At 48.4% G+C, this 25,850-nt stretch overlaps 1 protein-coding gene across 6 annotated transcripts in view; it reads right to left on the minus strand.

Annotated features, from left to right (window-relative positions):
- Window positions 1–11,690: 11,690 nt before the first annotated feature.
- Snap47 (synaptosome associated protein 47) overlaps window positions 11,691–25,850 on the minus strand; it is a 48,063-nt gene continuing 33,903 nt past the window's right edge. The window contains exons 5-7 of one of the 6 annotated variants that reach the window (XR_003850597.1): window positions 23,918–24,068; window positions 20,971–21,060; window positions 16,204–17,312 (exon numbers count right to left, since the gene is read on the minus strand). Coding sequence is in view for 5 of the 6 variants with exons in the window: in XM_029566900.1 (XP_029422760.1) it covers window positions 23,922–24,068 (147 nt within the window). In the remaining variant the exon portion in view is untranslated. Of the gene's footprint in view, window positions 13,283–16,203; window positions 17,313–19,728; window positions 21,061–21,427; window positions 21,539–23,525; window positions 24,069–25,850 lie in introns of those variants that run through there. The other 5 variants (XM_029566900.1, XM_008839739.3, XM_008839607.3 and 2 more) reach the window with 5 other exon arrangements.

Here is a 25,850-nt window from a genome sequence, read left to right on the forward strand (position 1 = left end):
AAGCTGTAATGAAATGCTTCTTCTAATCATGTGGTTATTAAATAATTGTTTTTTAAAGTTTAAGACAACCAATTCTTCTTCTGATTTGTATTTTCCCTCCCTTTCTTTAATTTCAGCTCTGATCTTTTTATTTCTCTCACTCTGCTAACTTTGAGTTTGACTTGTTCTTGTTTTGCTGAGATGTTGTAATGCATCATCGTTATTCATTTGCAATCTCTCTGATTTTTCAGTGTAGGCATCTAGCTATAAACTTTCCTCTTGGGACCAACTGCTTTAGCTGTAGGTTCTGGTAAGTTGTACTCTCATTTTCTTTTCTAGGGATTTTGTGATTTCCTTAGACTTCTTTAATGACCCACACAAAAGTGTCTTTTCCAGTGTCCATGGCTTTATGTAGTTTCTATATTTTCTCTTGTTGATTTCTAGTTTTATTCCATTACGATGTGAAAAGATTGTGAAATTACTTCATTTTTTTCCTATTTGTTAAGATTTGCTTTGTTACCTAAAGTCTGATTTGATTTGGAGAAAGTTCCACAAACTGCCAAGAAGGCATATTCCCCAGCTTTTGAATGCAATAATTCTGTAGATGTTGTCTTGTTGCTCTATGGCACAACTGAACTTTGAAGTTCTTTGTTGGAGTTCTATTTGTGTGATCTACCTATTTTTTGAGATGGAGGTACTGAAATCTCCCACTAATATATATTTGTACTTATGTGTCCCTTTATGTCCAGTTGTGTCTGTTTTATGAAACCTACTGTATCAGTGCTGTTAGCTGCATGTATATTCCCTCCTCCTCCTCCTTCCTCTCTCCCTCCCTCCCCCCCATTTCTCCCTCCCTCTCTCCCCGCACAGGGTCTCATGTGCTCCAGACTGGCTTTGAACTCACTATGTACCTGAAGATGACCTTGAACTCTTGATTCTCTGGTCTCTACCTCCTGAATGCTAGGATTACAGGTATGTGCCATCATACCCTATTTATGGAGTACTTGGGAGAGAACTCAGGGCCTCGTGCATCCTAGGCAGGCACTCTAAAGCTGAGTCAAATCCTCAGCCCTGGCATTCTCTCTTGACAGAAGTTTTCACCTTCCTACCTGGATAGGAGAATAGAGAGGGGTCAGTAAGGAAGGTCCACTTGGGACTGTGGACTGGTCTCCATGGGCTATGGAAGCATCAAGTATGCCCAAGGGCTGTCTACTTAGATAGAAGATGCTGGACAGAGGGTGGAGGCCAAGTACCACTACCATTGTGTCCAGAATACCTGGCCAGTTGTCAGAAGCTGAGGAAGGGGAAAGGCTGGCCTGGAGGTAGTATCTAAGCTGAGACAGCTATCTTCCTCAGTACCAGATGTAGCAGAGTGTTTAGGCAGCTGCACCTAGCCAAGTCTTGCAGCTTAGGGAGGGAGGAAAGGAGGGAAGGAGGAAGGGAAGGAGGGAGGGAAGGAGGGAGGGAGGGAGAGAGGGAGGGAAGGAGGGAAGGAGAGAGAGGAGAGAGAGAGAGAGAGAGAGAGAGAGAGAGAGAGAGAGAGAGAGTGAGGTTTATTCCTGAGACACATGAATCTGGAGTTCTGGTTTAGGGGGAATAGCTTCATTAACACCAGGCCCCTTTACCCAAACTCCTTACACAGAATGTGCCTTGACACTGTGGCTTCCTTTGCCCTCTTGATCTCTCAGGCCCTATCTCATGTCTCTGCACTCCAATAGGGCTCCCCAGCTCCTGAGCCCATCAAAATACGCCAGGGCTCCTCTGAGCACTAAGATCGGAAGGAAGATGAGACTGGGAGATCTGTATTCAAGAGGGCAGAGAACTCTGTGTCAATGGCTTACATAGGTCAGGTGAGCCTCCACTGAGGGCAGAGCCTATACCCTAGAGTTTGAGCAGCTACCAGTACCAGTTGCCATGCATGAAGGGGTATACACTGTGCCCTGTGTACGTGTGTACCACCTACCACGCACCATGTAACATGTACCAAACACTGCACCATGCAATGTGTACCATGTAATGTGTGCATTGTGCAGTGTACACTATGTTCCATGTAGCTGGATCATAATGTGTGCACCATGCAACTGTGCACTACATGTAACATGTACATGGGGGCTGACCTCGGGATGGTGGTCTGCAAAGACTCCTGCTCCATACTCTATGAAAACAACTCACATAGTGTCCTCAGCCTACAGTCCCTGCAGTCTGGCAGGGGCTTCAGTCAACCTTGGCAATGACAAACCTGGTAGAGGTCTGAGGACTGTTTACTGTAGGAGGAAATGCCCAGATGTTGGGGACCAGAGTGGAGCCCACAATGTACCTAGATCTGTTTGTGGTGCTAGTGGGGTGAGCAAGCTGTAGGAAAGAAGGTAGCTATTTGGGTGGCAGCTCCAAGATGCCACAGAGACATTCATCACCAGTTGGCGCTGCTGGCATGCCCACCAGTGTCCACAGCCCTGTAGGAGGCTGATCTCCTTATGGCCCCTCACAGGTTTCTGTCCAGAAGAGGTGGGCTGCCTACCACAGACTTCCCCTTGCCTTTCTTCCCAGCTGTGGAGCCTGCTGGGCCTTGCTCTCCCCCAACCCCATGACTTTGTAGGGCCTTGTACCCACATGTGGAGCCTTGCTAAGCACCCTGCATTGGGCAGCTGAGAGTGTTGAATAATAGGCAAGCTCAGTATATAGGACGGTCAGGTTTGCAGAACTGTAGAGCTTCCTAAATGTCTCTGCCATCCTCAGCCTAACCGAGAAGCTCCGAAAGCTCCATCCCAACCCCCACAGCTGGATTCCCTGCTTGGCTGAATGTCCTGAACTGAGGCTGAGCCATAAGCTCAGCTGGCCCTTGTGTAAGTCAGGGGCTGATACTCAGACCAGGAGAATGTGCTCAGCCCTACAGAGAACTTGTAGACAGTCTGGCATCCAAGGACCACCTGCAACTCTCACAAGGGTCAGAGCTCTGGCTGTCCAGGGTCGAAGCCCTGGCTGTCTGCCACCCACCCCTCACATGGCTTCAATCAAACTTGGTTGGGTCAAGGCTGTGCCAGAGGGCTGTGCCTCTCCCCTTCAGGCCAGCACATCCAGACAGACAGCACATCCAACTGCAGGCCAACCACCCTGCCTCTGCCCTCCAGCTGTCTGTCTGCCTTTGAACTCTGGAAAAATGGGAGGCAGATACCTGTGGTTGGAAAAGCATGTGCAGGTGGCTCTCCATCCTCCAAGTGGACACAGATAAGCAGAGGGGCTGGGCTGCCCACATTGACCTCCACAGTTTCCTCTGTGTTCATCGCCAAAGGTGTAGCCAAGCCTTGGTGTGAGGCAATATGGGACCCTGAGGGATCTAACAGCCTCCTTGAGGATCCCAGTGGTATTGCAGCAGCAGACTGCACTGGAGAGGATGAAGTCTCCCTGGCCTTTGTTCATTGGCTCACAGAGGGCCAGAGAGAGGCCCCGTAGCTCTGCCCCCTCCCTGCCTCGCCGAAAAGGACCATTAGCTGTTCAGAAAAGCCATCAGTGACCACTGTCCCCATTGGGCTTCATAGTGACTCTGTCCTACCCCTGAGGGGACTCCCCCATAACACGAGCAACGTAAGGGTCTGGGGGCCTCACTGAACCCTGCTGCTGTGCTGCAGTTCAGGAGTCCGGGGGCAGAGAAACACCCTGCCTCTGCGGGGTCAGCCAGAGGCCTCCAGGGGTACCGCCCACCAGGCGGGGCCAAGTCCCAGCCCTGCATGCCTGGAATGCTCCCCACCATCCGGCCTCACCCCAAGCCAGGACACCCTAAGGTCACCCTCTCAGGGCTTGCAAGATGGGAGGCCAGAACCAGTCTTGCACCCCCTCTGTGCTTGGCCAAGACTCCATGAGCTCTGCCAGAACAGGCAATGCAGAGGCAATAGGTGATGTGACAGGGAAATGCCCTGTCCCTAAGGGTAAGCATGGGTGCTCTGAGCAGATACAGGTAGGAATCTATGTGAACAGGGAGCCTGTGAAAGGGACAGTCTTGTATGCTAGACAAGTGTCTTACTACCTAGTTAACAAGCCTCTGATGTTTAAATCCTGGAGAGATCTCAAAATGACACATTTGTGAACATCCACCAGGCACTTCCACAGGAGGGAGGTTTTCAATGGTCTTTGCTGTGACAGGTGGCACAGGATGATGAAAGGAACTGTGGCCAAGTTGCCCTAAAATTAATATGTAAATAAACTGCCAACAATGTGAATGGGAGATGTCACAAGTGACAGGATTTACAGAAAGCTGGCAGGGCCCAAACCTCCAATCATCAACACTGGGAGGCTTTGGGTATATTTAATATTGTTTAAACAGCTTTGAGATTATGGAAGGACTTGGGCCAATCATCCAACCATCCAACACAATGCATACTACACCCCCTTCTCCCCTTGCTATTCTCTCCCTCCTTCTACCCCCTGCACCCTTTCCTGCTCCCTCCCTCCCTGTTCCCCTCCTCCTGTGCCCCTGCCCTATACTCACAGCTCTTTCCCCACCCCCTTCCCTTGCTCCCTGCCGTACTGTACTATGTCCACCTGTCTATGGATTTTGGAGGCACGGATCTTTTGGGGTGTTTGTTACACAGCTGAGTCCTTGGTTTAGGCAGTGAGCAAAGGACTTTAAGGCAGGCTACTAGAGTTCCTGTGTGGTGCTCTTTCATAGCCTCCACATGTCTGATTGTCCCATGGCCTTGGCCTGGATGCCAGTGGTGCTGCTGGACTAGAATCTACTTTTCACAGCCTGAACTTCACATTCACACAAGCAGCTAAAGCTGCTGACTTGAGGATTAGTCTTAAAGTGTTATGGCTCAAGTCTAAACATGTCCCCCAAGGGCTCATGTGTTGAAGCTTGGTGCCTAGCTAAAAGACATTGAGAAGTGGCCAGACGGCAGGGCTCTGACTTTTTCAGCAGATAAGTCAGTCACTGGGGACTTCCAGCCCCAGGAAGCTAACAAGAGTTGCCCTGGCCAGAGGAGGGCCACTGGGTGTGGGCCTCCAAAGGCTACGGTTTATGTCTTGTCCCCAGTCCCTTCCTCTGTCTACTTCCTGTTCATTATGAGACAAACCCATGATTTGTTCCTGCATGATCCACTGCACTCTGCCCCTCCATCCCCCAGGCCTGAAACACTGGAGTGAGGTGAAGGTGGATAGAACCCTCAGAAACAGTGAGCCACAATATATTACCACAGCAACAAAAACCTGACACATCGTCAGTTTCTCCATGGGACTCATTATAGCTCTTTCTGGGGCCAGGATCAACAGACTTGCTAGATGCTGCCTGGAGTCCTGCCTCCTGGTCCCAGGAGCCAGATCAGCTACCAGGCAGGCAGGAGGCAGGGTAGGGGAGAGGCTGAGGACCTGCAGGGGTAGCCAGTGTGAGCCCTTGTAGACACTAGACTTGAATGGACTTCAGCTTTGCACGGCCAGCCTCAGTTTCCTGACTATAAGCTGACTAGTCCCCTGGGGAGGTTCGGTGAACTGGGACCAGGTAATTCTATTCAGGCAGACACAGCCCTACTACCCCTGCCTGAGCCACAGCTGGTTCTGATTATAGGGGCTCGGCTCAGCTCCCCTTGGTGAAGTGAGCATGTCAGGCAGAGAAGGAAACTTGATCCCAGTTCCCCATCCCACACTCCAGGGAGCCAGTAGGGGCCCCCAGCTGCTCCTGGCCTCCTAGTAGGGAGCCCCCCGGAACTCGAACTGGGTGAGGCTCCCAGCAGGTGGTCTGACAGACCCTCTTGGCTCTCTTCCCCTCCTACTTCTGACTTTTGAGTTCACCCTTATCCCCAGCACTTCAAGGGCTCAGGAGCATCTAAAACAAGCCCCACAGAGCTCTGAGGAATCCTAAATTTATCTGGCTCCCAGACCTGACCAGGATCTACCCAACTTCCCCTGGTGCCCACAAAGGTTGACCCAGCTGAGAAGAGGCAGCCTCTCCTCTGAACTTGGCTGCTAGGCACACCACCTTCCTGGGCCATCTGCTTTCCAGGTCTGCATGATTTTGGCCAAGCCCAGGAAAAGCTTTGTTTTGGTCCACAGCTGCTCCCTTGGGTAGGAAGTAGACCCAGAAATAATGAGGGCCAGGACTCCCTGCTCTGCCTGCCCCTGTGTAGATAAAAGTTAGGGAGACACAACACAGACCAGTGCTTAGATAGGCTGGTTCTCAGGTGTGCCCTGAGGTATGCTTAAACCAAGGTCAGGCTATGCACATGTGTGCACCCTGCATGGAGCTGTGTGCACGCAGGGGAACTGGGCTCTGTACCTCTTAAGGGCACTGCAAAGGGACAAGGCCTGGCCCTAAAGAGGGTGTGACTGGTCTAGGGACTTCATCTGTGATCATGGAGGCCACACACTCAAGGCTTCTTCCTGATTCTCAGAAAGTGGACCTCACACCTGTCTGGATACACAGCCCCAATGTGGGGATCAGGCCTCCTTGGGAAGCTGTCTGGACCCTGCAGCTTCTGAACGGACTCACTGGGCATAGAGGAGCCAGGCTGGATGCTGAGACTGCTGACTAGGCCAGGCCAGGTTTGTTGATGGTCTATTCTGCCCAGAACCTCTCATTACATGACCTTTGGAGTAGCAAAGCCCCAGTTGTGTCTCTTTGAAGGAGGTGCTCAGCTGGTGTGGAATCTGACTGTGGAAGTGCCAGGCTGATGCCTCTGGGAGGGTCAGGAAGATGATGGTTTCTGGGGCCTTGCACCCTCAAGGTCAGAGGCTCTGGGGAGCCAGGAGAAGGTCCTCCTGTGCCTATAGACTACCCAGACAGGATGTGGAGCAGCCCAAAGTGAGACTGCAGATGAGGGCCAAGGCTCTCTATGAAAGGATGTGGACCTCAGTATGTGAGAGTCCTGTCAAAGACCTGTACTCTGGAGGGAAGGCCCCAGAGAGCACTTGAACAGGAAGGGGCTTGTGCTGGGGGAGGGGCAGGGAAGGGGAAAGACTAGATATGATACCTATCTCTCAAGGACAGTGAGTCACATTTTGGGTTGCTCTGCCACCTCCTTTCTTCACCTGTTGAGTGGTGGGGATCTTGGTAAGCATCCCCCCTTTGGAACCTGGGCTCATCTCTAGTCACATCTGCTTTGGCTCAGTCCTGAAGCGCTGAAGGCCTGGTGCCATACAGCTTCATAGGCTCCAGAGGATGATGAGGTGTCGCTCTGCTCCCTCTGTTCCCATCGGGAGTTACTTTTCTTCCTTCTGATGGGGTTCTGTGCCCTGGAGTATGTGTCTCCAAGACACTATTGTCTTTGTCAACCCTGGTTGCTTGTGTACAGCCTGCATCATCATCCCACAGATTGGGATATTTTATTTGACATTCTTTAAACAGGGGCACATGTTTTGGAAAAGCTGTGGTCACTCTTTCCTGGCACAATGATGAGATGGCCTGTCTTCAGTCACAAGGTGCCAATGAGTCTCTGTCCTGTGCACAAGGAGACCATACCTTGGTCCCATAGGCAGCCATTCGAAAGCCTGGTCCCCATCCTCAGCATCAGTGATTAATAGCCAGTCTCCAGGGCTCAGAGGTGCAGAGGCAGACTCTTGTCTCTCTGAAAGCTGTACTACTGTTGGGTGCCCCAGACCTGGTGCTTCAGGTGCTCAAGTCCCTCCCAGAGCCTCTAGCCATTCTGCCATATAGCCTCTTTCACGGCTAGAAGCCTGCAGCTGAGGCCTCTCCCTCAGCTGGCTTTAAATGTTCATTTACTTATTTAATTTTTGGTCTTTTTGAGACAGGGTCTCTCTGTAGCCACAGCTGGCCTGGAACTAGCTATGTGGACCAGGCTGGCTGCAATCTCATATTCATCAGATTCTACCTCCTGAGTGCTGGGACTAAAGGCATTGCACCACCACACCTGACTTATTTTTTAAAATAATATTTTATAGTTATTCTGTGAAAGTTTTGGACATTTATACAATGTATTTTGATCATATTAGTTAGCTTTGTAGTAGAGTATGAGTGTCAGGAGAGGCAGGGACATCTAGGAAGCAGTCACTGGAGTTGTAGGTTGGGAATTGCTGGACAGGCAGGCACTCTGTAGGAACCCCCATCCCCCCACACTCATGAGAAAGAGTCTCAGCAAGATAGAACATGTGCTCATTTTTGAAAAGTGATGCCTCTATTTGCTTCAAAATCAATAGCTTTGATTGAGCTAGTTCTTTGTATATTTAGAGGCCAGTAGATACAGCTGGGACAGCCTTTCTAGCAAGCTCAGGAGGGGTGCACCAATCTACTTATTTATTTACTTACTTATTCATTTAAAGACAGGGTCTCACTATGTAGCACTGGCTGGCCTGGAAGTCTCTATGTAGACCAGGCTAGCCTTGAACTCACAGAGATCACAGCTTCTTCCTCCCAAGTGCTGGGATAAAGGGTGTATACTACCACACCCAGGCCAACCCCTGTATTTGTCATTTTAGGTAACAAATGCAAGGTCATATTTGTACCTGCATACTACAGCAGTATGTGTAGGTCAGAGGACAACTTGCAGTTGGCTATCTCCTTCCACCCATGGGGATCCCAGGTATCAAACTCAGCATCATCAGGCATGGTGGCAAGTACCCTCACTGGCTAAGCCATCTTGCTAGTTCCCAGTCCCTTTATTTTAAATATGCAAGTCATTTTATCATGCTCACTATTCAGATAGGCAAACAGACCTCTAAGAAGAAGGAAATACCTAGGACTACACGGTCATGCCACAGGAACAGCTCTCTTGGTCACAAGTCCCTTCTCTGCCTCAGCACAGGGTAGAAACAGTAGCACAGATGTCCAGATATGTCAAAGTGCCCTTTGGACCCTCAAATTTATTTGACTATGAGGGTTCAATGAATGCCATTGTAGATGCTAAACTTGCAACCCTCATCTGGGGCATAAGATCCACCAGGCACAGGGCAGTGAGGGCCAAGTATCAGACTGGGGAGGTAGGGAGGGGGATTTAGGAAAGGTGAGCAGGACCCACAGGCAAGGCTGAATTTTGTGGAATCCTTGCATTAGTTTCTGTTCTCTGGTAGCACTGGGGGTAAGTCCCAGTTGTGGCCTCCTCCAGTTCCACTATGTCAAGATTGGATATTAGTCACTCAGATTTCAGCCTCATAGTCATCACATTGGACTGCCTTCTGAGACCTGAGATTCACTATGTCAGAGGGATGGAAAGGGGTGGAGGCTCTCCCTAGATTGGATTTGGTGGCTCTATTGCATAGCCCCCCCCCGCCCCCAGGAGCCATGGCATGAAGGCACATGCCTATGGAATGGGTGGCCACCAAAGTGGGCTGGAACACTAACTTCCTGTGGTTCATGAAAGGACAGGAGGTGGGTATAAGCACAATGCACAATGAACAACCCTATAAATGCCTACTGACATGCAGGATGCCCCACAGTTCCCAGCCCCAAGGCAGCTTGAAATGGTGTGTGTGTGTGATGATGTATATATCTGTGTGAATATGATGTGCACCTGTATGATGTTTCTGTGTATATGATCTGTGTCTGTGTCTATATCTGTGTGTGTATAATGTGTGTGAGTGTGGGCATGCTCGTACTATGGCATGCACGTGGAGATCAGAGGATAACATTCAGGAGTTGGTTCTCTTCTACCACAGTTCTGCAGATTGAACAAAGGTCATCAGGCTTGTTTGGCAAGTGTTTTTTACCCACTGTGCCATCTCACCAGCCCAGAGTGGCTATTTTTGTATTTACTGTATTCACCAAGGAAGACCTCTTACTGACGTGACATTCAGAGGCAAGCCAGCTCTTCGGCTTTACAGTCGCTCCACAGCCGGAAATTGTCTTCCAGTGCTTCTTTTCAGGCATGTTTGACCCCAGCCTTCCCTCTGCTCTGCACATCTCTATGAAGGACAGGGGATTCCTTTCCTTTCTTGGGTCCCTAACTATGGTTGGCCTCAGTTTGTGCTCCCATACATACATGTCTTATGGATGGACTGAAATATTTTTTAAATAAATATCAGTGTATAACTGGAGTTTTAGCGGGGGGAAAGGTCTGGGCTTCAGCAGCCTCCCAAAGCTAGGCTCAGCCTCTGGTTCCCAGTATATCAATTAAAGAGTTAAACAAGGGTGAGGAGAGAGATTTATTCAGTGTGACACATTGGGAAGAGCAAATAAAGGGAAACCTGCCTTCATGATGTTCTTTCTAGTATATTTAGGCGCTGGAGAGATGGCTTAGCTGTTAAGAGCACGAGCTGCTCTTGCAGAGGACCCAGGTTGGGCTTCCAGCACCCACATGGTGGGTAACAATGGTCCATAACTCCAATTCCAGGAGATCCAATGCCCTCTTCTGGCCTCTGCAGGCATCTCATGACACAGGTGCACTTTTACACACATGCAGGCAAAACACCCATACCAAAAAAAATAAATAAATAAAAATTAAAGCACCTTAATTTGTGCCTTTCTTTTGTTCTGTGACTATTAAAGTCTATAGATTTAGTACAAAATGAATTTGTATTCCCAGGCTATGGTTACTCTTATTTAGCTCAGAATAACTATCTCTTACTCACTTTGAGTTAGAGCTGTGTTTTCTGTAGACATGTTTGTTTGTCTAATTTATTCTGCAAAGTAGCCCATAAAGTATTCTATTTTCATGTTTCTCAAATAGATGTGCTTCTTAAACTGAAAATTAGTCAGTCCTGGTAGCCTGTAATCCCATACTCAGGAGGTCAAGGCAGGAAGACTGCCCTGAGTCTGAGGCTAAAAAATGCAAATTAGGCAGGTATGGTGGTGTACACCTTTAATCCCAGCACTTGTGGGCGGGGGGGGGGGGGGGCAAAGGCAGGCAGATCTCTGTAAGATCAAGCCCAGCCTGGTCTACATAGAGAATTTCAGGCCAGCTGGGGCTACAGGGAGACCCTGGCTCAAAAACAAAACAAAACCAAAAATGCAAATTAGGCCAGGCTTGGTAGTGAGGCCAGCTTGGGCTACATAGCAAGTTCCAGGCCAGCCAGGGCTACATAGTGAAACCCTGTCTCAAAAAAAAAAAAAAAGAGCAAAATTAGGGGGCTATCAAGATGACTCAGCAGGTAAAGGATCATTGTGAGTTCAAGGCCAGCATGGGTAACATAGTGAGACCCTGTGTCAAGGAAACAGCCAACAAAACAAAACCAAAGCAAGAAGAAAACACTTGCTCAGCCCCCTCTCTTCCTCTACAGGGAGTGTCGATTGCCAGATTTGGAAATGTCACTCCAAGATGTATGCACACAGGTATGCGCTCTGGAGAGGACTGGTAGGTGAAAACTAAAAATGGTTCTTCAGGACCAATGACATAAACTGGGGTTTGGATGTCAGCCATGGAAAAGCAATTGCCATAAAGAGGTCAGGGATCTTAAAGTTACAGCAACAAAACAAATGAAATCCATATGCACGTGCTGCTGTAAGCTTCACTGCATAACTTTTACAAAGGCAATGGGACTAGTCTGCTTTGAGCCCCACAAAAATGTGAAATTTGAGACAAGGAGTCTCAGCTACAATGCATTCTATTGGTTATGTAGTAAATTCTTCTTTTTTAAAAATATTTTTGGAGGCTGGTGAGATAGCTCAGCAGGTGAAGGTGTCTATCACTATGGCTGATGACCTGAGTTCGATCCCCAGAACCACATGGTGGGTTGCCCTCCACCCCCATACATGCTGTGGCACATGCATATTCCCTCCCTCTCCCTTCTTCTCCCTCTCTCTCTCTGTCTCTCCCTCTTCCTTTCTTTTCCTCCCCACAAAATAAATAAATCTTTTTTTTTTGAGACAGGGTCTCATGAAGCCCAAGTCATCCTCAAATTCAGGTTGTCCTGGAACACCTGATTCTCCTGCCTCCGACTCCCAAGTACTGAGGCACTTGGTTATAGGCGTACACTATCGTGCCCAGCTTATATAGTAAAGTCAGTGCTCTTTTTAAAGTTTGATTGAGCTTGGCAATAATGGTGCATGTCTGCAATCCCAGCACTTGAGAAGCAGAGGCAGGACTGCCAGGAGTTCAAGAGTAGCCTGAGCTACATAGCAAGACTGTTTTTTAAAAAGTCAAGATACATGTTAATGAGTGACTCAGAAACTCAAAGAGAAGGAAAACTTGTGGCAATAAATAAATCACAACTACTTACATTCTTCTGTGAAAAGCAATAAAGGGCAGCAAGAAGCTAAGCATGGTGGTGTAGTCCTGCAGCCCAGCACTCAGAGGGTGAGGCAGGATTGCTTGAAGGCTGGAGTTCAGGGCCAGACCAAAGATGCAAGGATCTTGAAGCCATCCCAACCTGTGAAGGCTCTGGGTACAGATATAGGACCAGGACCATGGTTGGGGTCAGATGAGGGCTCTGAGGGACAGTGCAGCCTTGTGTGTGTGAGGACTCCAAGGCCAATCCCTTGCAGATGTCTTTCTTTGTGAAGGCCCCTCTCACTCCTAAGCTTGCCCATATATGTTCAAGGACACATGAAGGCACACAGACTCACCTCGACTTGGACCCCAGGAAATTATGTCTGACACTCAGTTCAACAGTGGCCAATTCATCATGTACCCTATTCCACTAAATGGGTGATACTGTCTAACTTTTAAAGTGTTCCATATACAGTCAACATGACATAATGATGTTTTGATCAACAACAGATGGCAGGTATAAGGACAGGAAATCCTATCACCTAGAGTGCTGTCAAGTCCCGCACATGACACATCCTGTGGCTATAGTGGGCACAGCTGGGGGTCTGGGTGGTGTCCTACATCTGGGCTAGTGTCCTTGGTCCTTCCATCCCTCCAGGTTCTCCTTTGGGTGAAGGCAAATGGCAGGGAGCAGTGCACTGAGGCAGGCCCTGACTCAGTCACTTTCTGTGGCTAATCACATAGTACCCCAGTCTGGAGGAGCTGTGAACGTGAGTGATTTAGAATCATGCTTCCAAGGTCCAAGGTGGAGGTCGTGCCCTAGGTGACACCTTGACAGAGTCCCAAGGTGCAGCAGGCATCAACATGGCAAGAGGCAGGACACATACTGTGTCTTTTGGGGTCTCTATCTTCTCACAAGACACCAGGATTCGGTTACTGACTGGATCAGGGCCTAATCACTTCCAAAATATCCCCCTGGAGCATTAAGTTTCCTCCCTCTTCATCCCTCACAATGAGGATCACATCTCAACACATGAAGCCTTGGGGAACATTCAGTCCATTTCCAAATCACAGCAGGGCCCCATTCCTGAGGGTTGGACATGGCAACCAATGACACCCAAGTCCTGTCACATGGGGTCTTTAGGTGAACAGCTTGAAAAGTGTTGGTCCCAGCCTCCTTCCTGGGGCTGAGTGTGAGAGGGTGTCCATGCAGAAAAGACCTGGTGAACAGACAGAGGTGGTAGTCTTTCCCCACTGTTGTTGACAGGATACTATGCACTACTAACCCAGATAATCCAAAGTCCAGCTGTGCACTGGAGTGAGAACTGGTATGAAACTGAGACCTGCATCTCATCAGGTCCTGGTCAGGGTCTTTTTGCTTCCAATTTTCCCTCCCCCAAGATGGGAGGCCTGAGAGAAGAACCAAGACTGGCCTTAGACAATACTCCCTGCTAGAACCATCCAGGAGGGGAGAGGGATGACACAGCCAGGCTTCTGTGGGAACTGAGGTGGCTAGACCTGTCCTGAGGTCAGTGCAGGATGATGCTCTTACAGCCTCTGCCATGTTTCCCCCAAATGCATTACAGGGTTCCTCCAGGATAAGGTTGAGGGAACATGGTCCTGGGTAACCATGGTCTTTATTTTAGTGCCAAAGCCTCACATCCTGGGAAACTATCCCAAAATTAGGGGAGTAAAAGATCAGTGTTTAGGATGACTGTGTCAAAGCAAATGTCTATGTAATGATCCCATTCCCAGAGGTGGAGGCATGTGGTGACTACTGACCACCCCCCAGCCTGGGTGCAGGTCCTTACATACCCCCTCAAGTACACACTGTGTAAACACCAGCATACCCACACTCCCTCACACACACCTGAGAACACATAGGTCAACATACTCTAGCACATAGCTGCCTGGGGACACACTTGTACAGTCTCACTCTGGGGCTCCAAAAAGTTATCTCCAGATCAGTCAAGGTCTGCCTCCTGCTCAGGTCTGAGCTTTGGGAAGCAGTGTGTGCCATCCTTTCCTTACCTGATGCCACTAGCAACTCCAAACCTGCCTCTACATTTGCCACTGCCAGCTCCCTTCTTGCCAGATCAGGGAGCAGCTGCTTGGACATGCTTTACCAGAGGAGACTGCAGGCCTTCCTTGTCCCTGTCCTGGACCCCTACTCTCTGGGGCCCCTGTCCCCACTACCCCTGCTCTGATTGCCTGATCCCAGGAGCCCCATTTGTGTCCCCTTTTCCCCTGGACACTCTGATCCCTGGAGCTCTTATCTCCTCACACCCACTCTCTACACATCTGCCCTGGTCATCTCTGATCCCCAGGGGGCCCCATCTCCCTGCCCCCACACCTATCCTCTCCTCCCCAAGGTCCCTATTGCCTCACCTCCATCCCCGACCCCTACCCTGGTCCCATCCATTCCCCTGGTCCCTATTTGCCACTCCAACCTTCCCTCTTCCCCTACATTCCCTGCTCGACGTCCTCACAAGCACTTTCCACCCTGCAGTGGCCTCACTCCCAACCCCAGGATTTGAAGGTGTTCTCCCCACAGCCCAGCCTGCTCAGTCAGGATGTTCAGCAGCAAAGCCTCCCGCAGTGCATGCGCAGATGAGCCCACAAACAGCTCTGAGAACATTTTCCTGTCAAGCACGCAGCAAGTCGGGACCGTGTTCAAAGGAGCCTGTTTTTATCAGGCTCCAGACATAAGGAAAAAATTAGGCTTCGAAGGAGGTATGAGTCCAAATCTGAAGAGTCTTGTTTTGGAAACCTTTCCTTTGAAAAGCTGGGAAAGGCAATGCTGCCCAACTTTCTTCTGAACCTGTGGTCATTCCATTATTTGTTCAGGCTGTGTGCTGCCACATGGTTCTAGAGATGAACATCTGCTTTTGGTGAGACCTGGAGCCCTGGTCCCACCCAGCACTCTGGCACCACTGGGTGCAGTTGGTCCACTCACCCATCAGTGTCTGCCTGGGCACTCAGCACTGAATACTTCAGCTGCCTTGGCCAGTGCCCTTACCCAGGTCTAGTGTCTGACTACACTATCTAAAGACACTGAATGAAAAACTCCCCCAAACGTTTCTTCAGTCTAAAATTGCACACCCTTTGGGCAGCATGATGAAATTTCATGGCCCCAGCTTAGTCCTGGCACCATGGATATGAACCTCCCCTTTGTCCAGCTTTCTGTGTTCCCACCCCATAATGACCTAGTAGCCTTCTCCATGATCAGATTAACCATCACTATACACCAAAGATCAGTCATGAACATGGTTCTTTCAGCACTTGGGAGGCAGAGGCAGGCAGATTTCTATGAGCCTGGTCTGCATAGAGAGTTCCAGGCCAGGTGGAGCTACAGGAAGACCTACCATGCCTTTTTAAAAAAAAAAAAAAAAAAAAAAAAGTGATTCAAGTGGGAAGGTGAAATGCTCCATGTAATAAGCAATGAAAAAAATATATTGCAGCACCTGCTAAGTTCTAGGTAAGTTTTTTACGTGCCACCATGCCCAGCTAGATTTGTTAATCTCTTACCATGCTTGATTTAAAAAGTATATATTTGTTTTATTTTATGTGTATGAGTGTATTGCCTACCTATATGTGAGTGCACCCATGCCGTGCAATGCTGCGGAGGTCAGAAGAGGGCACTGGATTCCCCTGGAACTGGAGTTAAGGACAGTTTGTAGCTGCCATGTGGGTCCTGGGAATCAAACCCAGGTCCTCTACAAGAGCAGTCAGTACTCTTAACCACTGAGCCATCTCTTCAGCCCCACCATGCTTGATTTTAATTCACAAAATCAGATATGTAGGCACAAGAAAAAATAGCAAAGCCAGAGTCTGGTACCATGTGAGGTTTCAGGCACTCACTGGTGGTCTTGGAATACACTCCCTACAGATGTGTGGATGTTGTGCTAAGTTTTAGTCAGAGAAGGCCAGCCTGACAGGGACCATCTCTGCCTCCTCTTCCTAGGTGCCCCTGAATCAATTCTATCAAGTCATCCCCAACACCTGTGCACACACACACACACACACACACACACGCACGCACGCACGCACGCGCACACAGTTCTATCAAGTCATCCCCAACACCTGTGCACACACACACACACACACACGCACGCACGCACGCACGCACGCGCACACACACACACACACACACACACACACACCTGGGCCTTGGTGTCTCCTCTGAGCTCCAGGCAAGTTCTTCCCCAGCCACCTTCCCTCTCCCAGATATAGTTGAGGATCTGACTATTTCTGGTGTGAAGGCCTGCTCCTTCCTCCTGGGCCTCCAGTCCCCAGGAAGCCCTCCCTTTCCTTTCTCCCTGGGTCAGGGGTTTGCTGAATGATTCCAACGCCAGGAACACTGAATTCCTCTGATGTGTTCTTTGAGATCAAGGCCCTTGTAAGACAGAGCTAAGAAAGTGAGATTTTTGAACTGCAGGGTTACAAAGGACTCAAGAAGTCCATGTTCATCTTCTCACAAGTCAGAGATCATCTGCTTGAGGGTGTCTTGACCCCTGAAATCTCTCCAGCTTGGTGGCTCCTGCTGTGTAGTGTGCAGAACCTGGGCTAGCCACAGACCAACTCCCTTGATTCTTCCACATGGGAAGAGTTGAAGGATCCGAAGGTGGGGACCATCAAGATCACAGAAACCCAGACCTTCTCTGTCTGCTTTCTCTTCTCTTGATACTGCTGTGCTCTTCAGGCAGCCTACACCCATGGCCATCGAACTGTGATGTCCTCTCTCGGACCAGCCTGCATACCCTGAAAGATTCCTAGGCCCACAGTGCCTCCATCTTTTGCTGATGTCACTGCTGTAAACACCATTTACTTCTACATAAACAATTAAATTAAAAACATGCCTCACATGTGGAACAAATCCCACCAGCTCCATGGATGGGCTGTGAATGCACCTAGCCCTTTCACTGTCAGTCGACAGAAAGAGAACAAGAATGCCTTTCCTCCCCCTGGGTGTGGCAGCCAGTGTGGCTATCCCAGCTAAGGCCTGGTTGGGTTTCTGAGCTGGCTGCCAAGCTGCCACTACCCTGCTGGGGTACTCATGGCAAGAAGTTCCTGTAGCAGTGACAGTGTTGGTCATTTGTGGGTAGGGCTAAGGGCGGTGCAGAGTGTGGAGACTGTGTCTCTCCACAGCTTCACTGTGTCCCTTTTGTCTCAGGAGACATTCCATGGATGAGAGCCACTGGAGACCAGCAGGACTAGCAGGTGACAGCAGGTGCTTCACAGGTGAAGACACTGAGGGTAGGAAGAGAAACAGCAGGAAGGTGGGCTGTACAATCTGGGACTGGGTCAGGAGTCTTGTCTAGCTGGGCTGCTGGGACTCTATCACTATACATAGAAAGAGGGACAGCTCCATGTTACAGACACAGAAATAAAAAGCTTGGAAGTAGAAGTGATTCTTGGAGCCCCATAGACAATGCAGTGAGACCAGCATTAAAGAAGAGCTGAAACATGCATAGAAGAATCACAAGGTTTTTGAGGATGTTTTTATCAGCAGAAACACTGCGAGCTTGAAATGAAAGGTAGCGAAGGACAAGTGGAAAAGGGCTGTTGGGTTTCTATTTTAGTTCCCTTCTGTTGCTGTGATAAAATACTCTCACCAAAAACAACTTGGGGAGGACACAGGTTCATGCTCAGCTAGCTTTCTTATATAGCCCAAGACCATCTGCCTAGGGTTATACCACCCACAGGGGGCTTGGGCCCTCCCACATCGATCACCAATCAAGACAGTCCCTCATAGACATGGCCCCAAGCCATTCTGATAGATGTAATTATTCAATTGAAGCTCCCTCTTTGCAGGTGACTGACTCTAGGATGTGCCAAGTTGGCAATAAAAACTAACCAGGATAGTTTCCAAATTTCACTGAGTCATAAGTGAGGGCCAGACCATGGTTTCCTGGATGAAAGAAAAAGAGCCAGATTCTCAGATTCCTTGAGATTTCTAAGACCTACTGTACACATAGCTTTCTGGTATCTGACAAAACACTAATAAGGTACTAGTGGAAGAACTCAGCAGGCAGATGTAATCAAGGTCTGGAATGAGTTGACTGTGAGACAGGGGGAGTATTCCCTTGGGCCAAACATCTCCACTGGGATAGGAGAGCCCAGGATCTACAGTAGGGTCTTTTAGTGTGAAGATGGAGGCCATGGGGTGAGGAGTGGGGCAGGGAAATTCCAGGAGCTGAGAGCAACTTCTGCTGGCAGCCAGAGAAGTGGGGACCTTGGTCCTTACTGCCAGAGGAACTGAATTATGCCATCAGCCTGGTTGCATGTGGAAGACCTCAGTTAAGCCTAGATGAGGACACAGCCTGGCACCCGGATTTCAAATTCTGGACTCGGGAAAGCTGAGAATAAGACTCTGTCATCTGAAGCTACATAGTTTGTGGTACTTTGTTCTGGCAGCCCCAGCAATGAATACAGATTTTGTTACTAGGAAGTGGGTTCTGCTGTAGCAAAAAAATCTGAATATATGAAAGTCGCTTTGGAATTAGAAAATGAAAAGATCTGAGGCATGTGATAGAAAAGCCAGCAGCCTTCAAACAGACTTGAGAAAGAAATCAGGGAAGCAACTGCATTCACAATAGCCTCGAAAAACAGCAAAAACCTTGTAATTTAATCAAAGGTATGAAAGACTCGTATCATGAAAAATCTAAAACACCAAATAAAGAAACTGAGGAGGACACTAGAAAATGGAAAGACTTCCCATGCTCATGGACTGGCAGGGTTAATACTGTGGAATAGCCACCCTACCAAAAACAACCTACAGATTCGATGTAATTTCCATCAAAATGCTAACTTAATTATTCACAGAAATAGAAAAAGCAATCCTTTAAAAAATTATTTTTAAAGCTGGGCGTGGTGGCACATGCCTTTAATCCCAGCACTCGGGAGGCAAAGGCAGGCAGATCTCTGTGAGTTCAAGGCCAGCCTGGTCCACACAGTGAGTTCCAGGACAGCTGGGGCTACAGGGAGACCCTGTCCCAAAAAGACCAAAAAAATTATTTTTATGTACTTGAGTGTTTTTCCTGAATATATTAAGTGTACCATATTCATGCAATGCCTGAAGAGGCCAGAAGAGGGTGTCAGATCATCTGGAACTAGAATTATGGATGGTTGTTTGTCACCACATGGGTGCTGGGAACCAAACTCAGGTCCTCTGCAAGAGCAACCAGTGCCCAGTGCTCTTAACCACCAAGCCATCTCATCAAGGGGAAAAAAAAATCTTAAAAATTCTTATGGAAGCTCAAAACACCTCAGAAAGTCAAAGAAATCCTGAGCAAAATGAATACTGCTGGAGGTACACCATACCTTATTTCGAGTTATACTTCAGAGCCATAGTATTAAAAACAACATTGTTCTGGCAAAACAAAACAAAATCAGACACATAGATCAATTGACTAGAATAGAAGAGAGGACCCAGATACAAGCCACCTAATTATGGCTACCTAATTTTTGACAAAGATACCAAAAATACATTGGAGAAAAGACAAATGATGCTGGAAAAACTGATGTCTATGTGTAGAAAAGCAAAACTACATTCTTAGCCCTCACCCTGCACAAAACTCAACTCCAGGTGGATCAAGTAACTCAACCTGAGACCTGAAAAATTCTGAAACTGTTGAGGAAAAAGTCAAGAGTGCACTTCAAGATAGACGCATAAGGAAGGACTTTATGAATAGGACTCCAATCACGCAGGAACTAAGACCAATGACAGACAAATGGAATTTCATTAAATTTAAAAGTTTTTGTACAGCAAAAGAAACTGTCAATCAAGTGAAGAGGCGGCCTATAAGAGAAAAATCTTTGCTAACTATATATCCAACAGAGGATTAGTATCTAGATTACACAAAGAACTAAAGAAACTAAACATCAGAAATAAATAAATGGACCATGGGTTTCCTTGGAACTAAAATACGAATGGTTAATAAGCTTTTTAAAAAAATGTTCAACATCATTAGCCATTAGAAAAATGCAAATTAAAACTACTTTGAAATTCCACTTCACCCTAATCAGACTACTTATAAGACTACTTAAAACAAACAAAAAATATTGGAGAGGATATGGAGAAATTCACTGTTGGTAGGGGGTGTAAATTAGTGCAACCACTATAGGAATCAGTGTGGAAGTTTCTCAAAAAGCTAAAAAAATAGAACTACCATATGACCCAGCTATACCACTCCTGGGCATATATCCAAAGGACTCCATATCTACTACAGAGATACTTGCTTATTCATCACTGCTCTATTCACAATATCTAGAGAACAGAAACAACCTAGATGCCCATCAACTGATGATGGGGGCTCTGCTCCCTTGAGAGCCATGTCCTATGGTCTCCGCACCTGCTCAAACGCTGTCTCCTACAAGAAGCCTCCCTGTAGTGGGCATCCTGCACATGACAGCAGAACCCCTCAAGCCTAGAGCCCTCAATACCCCAACATGGGGCCTTTCTATTATTTCAGTATCTGTGTCTACCCCCTCCAATGCCACACATAGGAAAAGTGGAAATTCACATGGGGACTCCAGAGGCTCTACCCTGTCATCAGGGGGACACCCACAGACCAAGCTGCATGTTGAGGTTCCCATGGAGGGAAGGAGGCCAGGAAGACCTTTTGGGATACCTGTGAGCAGCCCTGTGAATTTCCTTCTTCAAAAAGATCAGGGCAAACAGCCTCCCCAATAGAACCAAATTTTCAGAAGATGTCAGGAACTTAAGAAGACATGGATGTGTAAATCCAAGGCAACTGTGAGAGGTGTCTATAATCTGAGTGGTCCTTCCTGTGAACCCACGAGCATGGCTTATCATTCAGTCTGTAGTAGAAAAGTGAGGCCAACCCCAGGCCTGCACCAAGATCCTTTCTGGCCCTGGGTTGGGGCTCTGCCTCAATTTACAAACCATGCAAATCCTACTGTCTGCTGTACAGAACTCAGTTTCTCCAAGTGTTAGAACATGTCTCAGGGAGCTGCTGGGTGGTACTCTTCCCACCTGAAATGTATACGAGAAAGAGAAAAATCACTTATGGAAGCCATAGTTGTCCATACACCCACCCTCTGAGCTCTGTCTTGTTTTTAATTGATGAAGTAATTGTACCTACTTGTAGGGTGAAGTGTGACATCTTGGTACCTGTCCACAGTATGTAACTGTCAGATCAGGTGGTGAGTAGGTCCATCTCCCTAGGCACCTGTCACTTCCCTGAGGTAAGCACTCTCTTCCAGCTATTCTTTTTTTTTTTCCGCTTATAAAAGGAAAAATTTATTTAGCTTATGGGCTTACAGTTCCAAAGGGGCAAGGGTCCATCATGGCAGGGAGGCATGGTGGCAGAGGTGGCTGGAGTAGGAGCAGAAGCTAAGTACTAACATCTTCAAGCAGGCACAGGAAGCAGAGGGTGACTGGAGATCCAGCAAGGCTTAAGAACTCTTTTCCAGCTGTTCTTAGATATATCCCCTGGTGCTCACTCTAGCCTCTGCTAAACAACACCAGAGGTTACTGCTTGTCTAACTTTAATTCTGTACCAATTTCCCTTGCTGTACCTCCTAGGCTCTGCTTCTGGTAACTACTATTCAATTCCCTGCTTCTATGAGATCAGCTTTTCCAGCTTCCACATGAGTGAAATCAAGTGGTATGTATGCATACAGAAAACATGGCAGGTGCTGGGTGTGGGGTACTATCCTATAATTCTAATGTTCAGGAGGCAGAGGCAGGAAAATTGCAACTTAGAAGACAGCCAGGGTTACACAGTGAGACCTAGTCTCAAAAAGTGAAGGGCTAGGGATGTAGTTCAGTGCTCGCTTAACATGCGTAAGGCCTTCAGTTCAATCCCCTGCACTAACAGAAACAAACAAGCTCTCTCTCTCTCTCTCTCTCTCTCTCTCTCTCTCTCTTCTCTCTCTCTCTCACACACACACACACACACACACACACACACACACACACACACACACTCATTCTGGACCAACACTCATTTGTGGAAAAAGGATGAAATCCTGTCATTTGTGGCAACATGGATAAACCCAGAGGACATTATGCTATGTGAGCTGAGCTAGGCACAGAAAGGGAAGTGCTAGAAGTGAGTGGGAGGGTAATTGAATGGCAGCAGAGGATGGGAAGACAGGGAGGCTAGGCAATGGAAGCCAAAGTACAGATAGGCAGGAGGAGTAAGCTCAGTATTCTGCAGCACAGCAAGGAGACTACAGTGCCCAGTTGGTCACTATGCTCTTCATAAAGATTTGAAGGGAGAACATGAAGGCTCCAATACACAGGAATGACAGATGCTTGAGAAGTACCTGTTTGATGTGATCACTACACACCCAGACAGGCACACCCCCCCCCCCGCAACACACACACACCAGGGATCGTGTATTTGCTAAACAGGTAAGGGGGCACACGCCCATAATCCTGGCACTTGGAAGGCTGAGGCAGGAGGATTGCTGCAAGTCTGGGGCAGCTTGGACTGGAGTGAGATCCTGTTTCAAAAAAACAAAAACAGAACAAAACATAACCCCACTCCATCCCGCAAAAAAATTCTCCATACCTAGGAGTTTCAGTGGCCTGATGCAAAGCCCTCGGGGGCTTGTGGAAGGTCTGTCCCTGCTTGTCCTGCTCTAAGTGGTCTCCTGGTAGTAAAGTGAAAGCCCTCCCCGAATATATACATCACAAAGCAAGGGGAAATAGCAAGATGCAGCATGGGAAACTTCTAAAACCAGCACTTAGCCATATTTCTGGATAGCCTGGAAATAAACACTGTGTTTCTGCTTCAGGTAAAAGCTGGGAGGTAAAAATGGAAACATCTGGTGTGTAGGTGTTCGCTATGGAGGTGGGCTGAACTTGTGACTTCTGCCAGTCACCATACCTGTGGAGAAAAAAGGCTGTCTGCCAGGGTAAGACTATGGTTGGTTTTGGCCACCAGCTTGACTGGATTAAGAGATATCCAGGACTGCTGAGACCCACCTGTATGTCTGTGGGGTGCTTCCAGAGAGGGTAGTGACTGGAGGATGGGGGCTGCTCTAATGTGGGCAGCTTGGATGGTAGGTAGACAAAGGCAGCATAGGCTGAGCCTACAAGCCCTTTCTGAGAGTGCATGGCTGCCACTATCCCTTGCTGACACCAGCCTCCAGTTCCTAAGGCCTTTTAATGCAGAACCAATACCAGTGATTCTAGGAGCTCCCAGGCCTTTAGCACTGTACTGGGACTACTGAGGGGTCTAGATTCCTGATTGCTCAGTTAGTGTTCTCTGCCTCTTCTGTGTGCCCATGGCCATTGGTGGATCCAGCCCCTATGGTGTAAGCAATGCAGTACCACCCCATCCTTTTATAATATACACATATATGCTACTGGTTTTGTTCCTCTATAGAACTCTGACTAATATGACCAGCAAGTTAAGGTGTGGGTCTCTAGGGGAGCACATGCCTGCAGCATGTGGGCAGGAGAGCTGGACCAACCACTCTCATCTCTCTCAGAATAACTGACCTCTTTAATACTTGGCAAAAATGGTGAAAAGATGACATGATATGATTCATGCAGGACAGCCTGGGCCACAGCCACACAATGGCAGCACAGAGCTGGGGTCTCAGGGTGGACAGGAAGAATGGTCATACTGTGGTGGCTACTCTCACTTGGACAGGCCTTGGCCTAGATGCTAAGGGTACCTGGGAAGTACCTTGTGTTCATGCATGTGGTGGCTGCTCTTGGTGGCCCATCTTAAGAGCATGTGAACTCCCAGGCAGGGTGTTATAGTTTTACAGCACTCAGGATGGCTTCCCAGGGCCCAGTGCAGCAAAGAGCACAGAGCTAGCTACAGCAGAGCCAGAAGAGCCGGGCCAGAGGTGGCAGCTCTGTAGCCTACCCTCCTAAATCAGCTTTCTCATGCGCCGGTTATGTTTGTCCACAGTCAGGGTTGCTCGGTCCACAGTTGCAGTGATACCATCCAGAGCCTCATCCTGCCGCTCCAGCTCTGCCTCTGTGTCCAGAGCCAGCCCCTTCAGCTTGCCCAGGATCTGGAAGAAGCACAAATAACAAGCATGCACTGTTTCTATCCTTGTCACAATAGCAAAAGCCTGATGGGGATAGTGTTTTCTGAGCTGGGGGATACTGCCTACATAGCTGCTGCCTGGGTTTGGCCTCTGTGCTAGGCTGGACCCTGAAATCCCAGGATGTAGCTGTCCACCAGTGGCTGGCATACATGATGACCCAATGAGAGGTGCTAGGCACAACTCTGGACCTGGCTGTGAATAGCCCAGTGGACTGTGGGCTTCCTGTGTGAGGGGGGTTTTTGTTCTTGGCCAGTCACCTGTATCTCACCTGTCAGTGCTAATAATAAGACTGAAAAGATCAGGGCCCTTTTTCTTCCACACATGCAAATGGTATGACTCACAAACACAAAGGCACAACAAAACATACTAGTACATGCCACATAGCAAAGCTCTGCCAGGAATGTACCTCCAATTTCCATGAGCTGAAAAATTGCAACTGTCTAGTAATATGCCACACCAATGTAGCCTCATGTGTCTGTGGTGACACTGGTATGAACAGATCCAATGTGCGGCCATTTGTACAAAGCATACTGTAGATAATCACACATGCATAAAATTCTCATGACAACAGTTCAGGGCTGACAGAGTCACTAGGCTACGCACTTTACCACTATGTCAAACGTTAGTGAACCTTCTGCTTAGGACAGCAGTTTGTTGTGCCATAGCAGCTTCGAGCATCTGTGCTCACATGTCTCACACCAGCAAATGATTCATGCCTGTGTAAATCAGAGATGCTCATGATATTGAAGCTGCTTCACAAGGGACCTCAATAAGTGACAAATGCCTGTAATTTAATGTGCTACACAGCATAAGAAGTACGAAGCTGGCCATACTGACTCTTGAGTGGGTGGTGCAAAGAGCACTGAGGGTCCAGGCACTTTGAGTGGGCGTGTACATGGGACCGACGACGAGGTCAACGTACACCAAGCCAGACTGGGGAGGCCCATCCACCTATGCTTGTGATGCACGTCATTCTTCAAGCAGTTTTATTTTACTGCAGTTCTGAGTACCTCACACTGTGGTTGCTTTACTATATGCATATAAAGCTTGGTTAAAATGCTAATATTTTCAAGCTGACAGTACAAACATGCTAAAAGAAACAGCAACAACCATTTGTGATGACTGAAAACCCTTCTGGGGAAAGTTTCAGAACATGGTGGGGCCAAGGAAGAGGAATAGAGGAACCCAAAACCTTGGCCACAATCACTGCCTCTCCACAGCCGTGCATGGCAGGGATGGCCTGGGTGGGGACTTCAGAGGCCCCCAAGCCTGTCTAGTGACTATGCATTATACCCCAAGATCTCCCCTGAGCTCTACCCAATGACACTCACAGAAGAGCTCTGTGTACTGTGGGGGCCTGGGCAGAGCTACCACACATTGTAGGCAGCCCAAACTGTCACACCAGCACCCAGCCAGTGTCCCAGGTCACATGCCAAGTGCTGGGTTCTAATTTACAAAGGCACCCTTGCTCATGGGCTAAATGCTCCTCACCAGAAGGTAGACCTGGCTCAGTGATCTGCATCTAACCGACAAGAGACAACACGGGCAGGAAAAGCCAGGACTGTAAAACCTAAGTGCTTCCTCAACAGCTATAGTCACATGAGCTACCCACAATAACAAGCTGTGCAAACCACAAAGGCCTGTGCAGGAGGATACCACCAGGTCTCAGGAGCCCCTTTCTGCACACAGGCTACTCCAGGGCACACAGAGAGACTGTGACACGATGGAACAACCTGTGTCTCCCCA

The sequence above is a fragment of the Nannospalax galili genome, unplaced genomic scaffold (assembly GCF_000622305.1).
Source record: "Nannospalax galili isolate Female #2095 unplaced genomic scaffold, S.galili_v1.0 scaffold730, whole genome shotgun sequence".
Lineage (NCBI taxonomy): Eukaryota > Metazoa > Chordata > Mammalia > Rodentia > Spalacidae > Nannospalax > Nannospalax galili.